Source organism: Fragaria vesca, linkage group LG5 (assembly GCF_000184155.1).
Source record: "Fragaria vesca subsp. vesca linkage group LG5, FraVesHawaii_1.0, whole genome shotgun sequence".
Classification (NCBI taxonomy): domain Eukaryota; kingdom Viridiplantae; phylum Streptophyta; class Magnoliopsida; order Rosales; family Rosaceae; genus Fragaria; species Fragaria vesca.
Genome location: NC_020495.1, coordinates 29,199,478 through 29,206,265, shown reverse-complemented (window position 1 = coordinate 29,206,265; position 6,788 = coordinate 29,199,478). Strand labels below are relative to the sequence as shown.

Below are 6,788 nucleotides of genomic sequence, written 5' to 3'. Positions count from 1 at the left end.
CGGCCCTGATCTTAACTGTTTAAAAATTAAATTAACCAATAAAGATCACATTTACGAAAAATCAATGTAAACAAAAATCGTTTATCCAGCCGAATGAATAAAACAAATTAACGGTTATTCATGAAACTACTAACTTTCACCAAAATTGTCCATAACAAGAATCTCCTTCACACGCATGTGAAGAAAAAAAAAGGTACATACAAGAACATAAAAACGAAAAGGAAACGAAAAATGAAAATAAGAAACCAAAAACAAAAACAAGAATTGTCCATGAATTAGTTGTTAAACCATGCATGATACATCAACGTCACAACAGCTCAGATGATCAAAGACAGCTTACATGATCAAATGTGCAACCCATGACCCTATTCATCAATTTATTTTTCGGAAGGACCACCTTAAATTTGTTTCACGCAAAAGTGATATACGACAAAATATTAAACAGAAAGAATTTAATTGCATAAGGTTGGACCTAATTCCTTCCATATGCGGTAAGGTGTTTTTTTAACCCTGCTGATCATACTCAACTGCTGGGCAGTAACTCTGCCTTTTTAACCTTGGAAATGCTCTCCACAACTCCAACTGGTGACACGTGTCCTCTTACAGTTACCATCTTTGTCTCTAGGTCTATGCTGAACGATGTAACCCCTGCAAATCAACTCCAAAATATTTTCTCATCAGATAATAATAAATCTCCGACAGAAAAAATTAATAAAACCGTAATCTAGTTAATTCATTGATACTTAATACCATAGTGGTGAATGTTCGTTTTTTTTAATTTTTTTATTTTATTAATATGTCATTCCATTTAAATCAGAGCAAGCAGTACAAAAACAACGCACCCATGTGGGGTCGTTAAAAAGCATCGTCTTGCAGAATTGCAAGACCTATACTAGCTAAAACATAAGCTATATATGAAATCCTACGTATACCCACCTTGTAGCGATTAAGCACGATTTTACAAGTACACTAATATTCGCAGAAAGCTATCAAACTCTACCAAGCCCAATTTTATTAGCCAAGACCCAAATGAGGGAAACCCTAGCTGATCCAGCCCAGGCCAATTCGAGCCCAATTCCAAGAGGAGCCAATAATGTTGCCCTAGCCGCCACCACCTTTCCGTCGATGTCATCACCATTAGAGCCGAGTATCGCCGTCATAGCCAAAGTCGGAGTCTCCTTGTCTAGGCCAGATTGATTCAAGATCCGATCGATCTCAATTGTTTCACCACCACCATCAATGCCATCACAACTACCATGACCGAAGGGGGAAAGGTCGAAGCTTGTATTAGATGAGAACTGGCGAGCCAACCCGCGGTCATCACCATAGATTCGACTGAAGAGAGGAGGGAGGATCCCCATCACAATCGAAGAATGAAAAGGAAAGACTCACATACCACCATCGTCAATACAATCAGGGTGAGAGGAAAGACCACTCAACCCGAGGCCCATGGCAGCCGGCTCCATCTCTATAGTCGAAAATCACAACCGATTCACCAAAGAGATCTCTAGAGACGAGATCCGAACAGAGAAAAACTCCACCATAGCCATCCAAGAGAATAGCAAACACAGAGAGGATTAGCAGGGTGAAGCCTGCTTTAGTCTCCATTAAAAAACAATGGAGAAAGTTTGGTCGGGCTAGAAACCCTAGCAGCTAGCTAGGGAGGAGAGAACGATAGGTTTGTCCTCAAACAATCTTAGATAAAACAACTATATGTTTATGAAGTTATTAACGTATCCATTGTGAATGTTCGTTGTTGTTTTATACCACAAAAACAATCAATAACTCCAAAAAAAATTAACGACATTAATTATTTACCTTTTGATCATTTTAGAACTCAGTTTATGGGTGGTGCTATTCAAACAGCCTATTTCATTATTCACACACGGTGAGAACCAATCATGAAACATATTCAAAAGAGGTATGTAGAAGTGAAATATACTAAGAAAAAATAAATAAGATGTGCAAATTACAAAATAGGGTTTGTGATATAACATCGTCCTGGTTTATGTATCATTAAAATCAATATTTTATTTCTGTTCAGCAGCACATTTGTATGCATAACATGAAGGCAAACCAAGAACAGGGAGCAAACCTCATTGACATATATAGGGTGTGTGAGTTATTTAATAAAAATTTAAAAAAAAAAAAAAGAAGAACAGGGAGCAAAGAACAGAGAAAATCAAGCCAAGCTAGCATATATAGTAAACCAAAGCAACCTCTGCTAAATGAAGGGAAGATAGAAGAAAACCCTATGAAAATGATGTAATTTATCATTTCCCAATTTCTATTTATTCATAGCAGATCGGATAGTAAATACGTACCTTCCATTTTAGAAAGATGTTTCTTCACTTTACCAGCACATCCTTGGCAATGAAGAGCGACCCTCATAACAACCACCTGCGATCCAACACACGCAAACAGATCATCTACATCTCACCAGAATTTACATATGTAGCTAGCTAGCATAATGTTATGAAAAGCTTACCAATACGCAGTACTATATTTGGAACCAATAAATGAGTAATTAGGAGAGGGCTAGCTGGGGATCTCTTTCTACAAATTTGGCCAAAAAAAATGTATGTGTATCAGTGTATGTATGTACACTCTACTACCACGTACTTTGTTACGCTCGATTTACTGATCAATATTTATTTACCATATTCTTTGCATGTTAGTTAATGTGACAATGTAGAAGTCTTTCTGTTTGAATATGAACTTCAAGTAATTAAAATTTACAATTCGCTCAAATAACGCTAGCTGCATGCACTGTCAAATACTCAAATGATCAAGCTGCTTGACAAAAAGAGAGAAAATAACTATGCAAGTTTGAAATATAAACTAATGGACAAGGAATATTATTTCATCCTATCTGTACTCGATCTTAGGTGCATGAGAACCAGAATTATTAATTTGTAGACAAGATACATATATATATATATATATATATATATATATATATATATATATAGGATTCAGCTCCTCTACAGTAATTTTAGGTGAAGTTCATAAAATCCTGATCATTCAACTAATCTTATGGTCAGATAGTTGACACATCATCTAATGTTATATTTAGATGCTTTCTCTCAAATGGACGTTAACGTTATCATAATACCAACCACACCAGCAACCAAATTAAGCCCGTCTTCTTCTTCTTCCTCACCTCCTTTCTCATAGTCTGCTGGCATATCTGCAAGCTGTTTGTAGCCAAGACCCATGGCATATGCTCGTCTTGACTCCTCTTCGCACACCAACGTGGTTATTTGAAAACCCAGATATTGGCCAATATAATAGAAAGGCAAGGCAATATAAACAGCACCGATTAGTCAACTATGGATGGGTTTTGGGATTGGAATATGAAGTGTCATCTTTTACAGTGACTAGGTACAGAACTAACTGCAAACCCATATGAAATTTGACAAACGAAAGTAAAAACCCATAGAATTCAAAACGAAACAAGAATGCAAATCACTGAGCAAAGAATTGGTTGGAGGAGACGAAAAGTTTTATTTTCGTATTCCTTTATCAGTTAATAGACATGCTCTATTGTTGTTCAAATATCTGGTTTATATCTTCATGTTCTTCAAGGATGATGATCTGGAATTGCGGGTTGTAAGGATCTATTTTTTTTTTCTTTTCTTTTCTTTTCGCCGCTGGGGATAACGGCGTGGTTTGACGTCAGTTTGAGAAGAAAACCCAAAATGTGAAACAAGCTGATGTGGCGACAATCTGACCATTGAGGGATTTCAGTGACTATGATTTTATGAAATTTGTAACTTTAGAGAGATAATCACTTTAGAGGAGCCGGATCCATATATATATATATATATAGATCTGAAGATCGAATTTCGGTATCCATACTGTCAGAATAAATAGTAAACCGTGAAAAACACAACAATATACAAGTCTCACTGGCAGAATAAACAAATATAGTAGAGATAGACAATGAGACAAATTAAAACATATGGTGCCTCTATATTCCCTTTGCAAATTTCTTATCAGGTTTGAATAGATCGATACAATTCTCATCTGACAGTATTCCTTTAACAGTTTAATTATCATCAATATATGGTCGTTGTCTTATATTGGTAGAAAGTAGTAATTACCTGGAAGACATTATCTGCAGAAGGTAGAACTGAAGGTGTTTTCTGCAGTGACATCTTCGGCTTCGAGTAATGATGGTGGTGGTGGTAGTTCAGAGTCGGCTCTCTCTTGATCATGGAAGACAACAAGACCGGTTTGTTTCCATGATCAGCTGGATTCACAAACCTACGTGACTCGACGATCTTTGAGTACCTGGCATTGTAGTTGTTGTTGATCATTCTCGTATTTCTGGCACCTGATGAAATGATATCTGACCGAGCTGCATCGGCGCTGCTGACGCACACCGCGGTTGCGGCCTGAGAGTGGCACATGAACCCCCTCGGCATCATCGTCGTCTTCTTCTTCTTAGCAGCAGTACTAGTGCTGCTCTTCATGCTCATCATGGTAGCTAGCAAGAGATCAGATAAGAGTTAGAGGAGAGAAGTGAAAGAAGTGGAGAGAGTGAGCGAGTGAGTGAGAAGAGTGAGTAGTGTGTTATAACAATGACATTGTGTCTTTATTATGAGGTAGTTTGGCTGGGGCTGCTAGTTTCAATCTCTACTATGTTTTGAATGACTTCACCAATCCTGTCATTTTCTCTTAGTTGATCGATGTTTACAAAAAAAAAAAAAAACTAATAGGACTATTTATCGCAGAAAACGACTCTAGTTGACCACATCCAATACCCCATATATCACCACATGCATTATTGCCTCATCTTTGATAAATGCTACCAGCTGCTGCAGCAAAACTGAGTAGCTCGCTACTACCAATCCTTATTTACATACATAAATAGGAACCTTGCTAACTCCAATCACGTGCCCTTGGTTAATTATTCAAGTATGAGAGAGTACCTTCACGAGCACTATCATTATGGATTCTTTCAACCACTCTTGAGGAATCTCTGGTGGGAGGCAGACATATGGAGAAGGCATGTAGTAACCCGATCGAACTTCATGTATTCTTTTCTTGTATTATATGACTTAGGCGACGAAAACAAGGAGAGGAAAATATTTTGGTCGTCTAGGCAATTAAGCAGTTAGATGTCGAAACCTTCATTCGTGGCCTAAAAGTACTTACGAGATGAACCAAATAATGATTCGTTGTCTTAGATTACCAAGATGACAAAAGAAGGACTCATACTATTTTCGTCGCCTTAGTAGACATTCAAGCTACGAAGACGGTTTTGCCTCCTAAATTATCAACCACTGCGGCGACGAACTGTCTATTTCGTCGCCTTAGCAGACATTAAGGCTACAAAGATGGTTTTGCCGCCTAAACTATCAACCACTGAGGCGACGAGCAGATTATTTCGTCGCAACAGTTTACCTTAGGTAGGGATGGCAATGGGTAGGGTAAGGTCAAGGGATCAAAATACCATACCCGTACAATTTTTTAGTCCTCCCCATTCCCCGAAATAAGATAATAAGGATTCCCCGTACCCGTCCCCTTTGAGGATACGTTCCCATACCCGCCCCGATCCCAGTTAATAATTATGTAATAATTAATTTTTTAAAATAATTACAAAATATAGGAATATAAAAATAAAATCAAATAATAAAGTCGCTCACATGAGCTTAAAAACAACTGCCATAATATACAAATAAATGTACATCGTCTAAACCCCAGCTCCTAAGCCACTGTCTTAACCCTGCTGATCATCATCTGCAGGCAAGCTTCTAAAAGGCCTCGCCTAGGACCGCCTAGTCCCCGCCTAGGCTCTAGGCTGCAACAAGCCGCCTCGCTTTTCTTCTAGGCCTTTGTGCCAGGCTGTGGGCGATTAGGCGGCCGCCTAGCTCGCCTAAATGCCGCCTAGCCCGCCTAGACGCCGCCTTGCCCGCCTAGGCTGCTAAGCTCTTCGGCTAATTTTGTTTTCTTTTTGTGATGGGATTATTATATTGTGGGGAGTATGAGAGTATAAGAGTTAATTGTGTGTTTAAAATTAGAAGTGTATATGTTTATTGTTGTTGTTACTCACTTTTACGGGAAGTTATGCTAAATTTTAGTTATAATTTATTTTATAAATGAATATGACTAGATTATGTTGAATAATTTATCTATATTTGACCGTTTTCAAATATTAAATTGCATAAAATATATATTTTTAATTAATAAATCTTAAAAAATACAAATCGCCTAGTCCCCGCCTAATCCTCGCCTAGGCTGTCCAGGCTCTAGGCTATGGGTTACCGCCCGCCTAGCGCCGAGCGCCTTTTAGAACATTGTCTGCAGGTCTAACCCCTACACCATGAATTGGTGCATCGGGTTGTAAACAACAAACTCGGTAAGCTAAAAAGCTCGTATGAGTAACTCCCAAAATAATAACTCAACAATTCTAACATCACATAAGATAAAACTAGAAATTCCTGCATTAGCAACTTAGTTCAGGAATCGCCTAAAAGCAAGAGAATTCAAAAGAAATAATTAAGAAAACACGACAATTCAAAATCACTTAAAATCATAAATGAATCATGCAAAAAACGTAGTTAAGGAATTCTATTAAAATCACACAATTAAGATTAAAAAATCTCCTGCGGATAAGCATAGTTCAGGAGATACTCAAAACAAGGAAATTTATATGATAACACATAAGAACATCACACAATCATTTCTCTACTCTTACTTATGAGTTCGTCAACACTTAGTCACCCCCATAAGTAACCAAACAAACGCGCACTCATGGATTCGTCGACACTTAGTCATCC

General features: G+C 37.8%; 1 protein-coding gene across 1 annotated transcript; it reads right to left on the bottom strand.

The window, feature by feature from the left end:
• Positions 1-254: 254 nt before the first annotated feature.
• LOC101305376 lies at positions 255-4,597 on the bottom strand. The gene is made up of 3 exons (XM_004300653.1): positions 4,107-4,597; positions 2,325-2,400; positions 255-648 (listed from the first exon to the last, which is right to left on the bottom strand). Exons 1-3 carry the CDS (start codon positions 4,485-4,487, stop codon positions 524-526), a joined length of 582 nt encoding a protein of 193 aa, XP_004300701.1. The 5' UTR covers positions 4,488-4,597; the 3' UTR covers positions 255-523.
• Between the last annotated feature and the right edge of the window lie 2,191 nt (positions 4,598-6,788).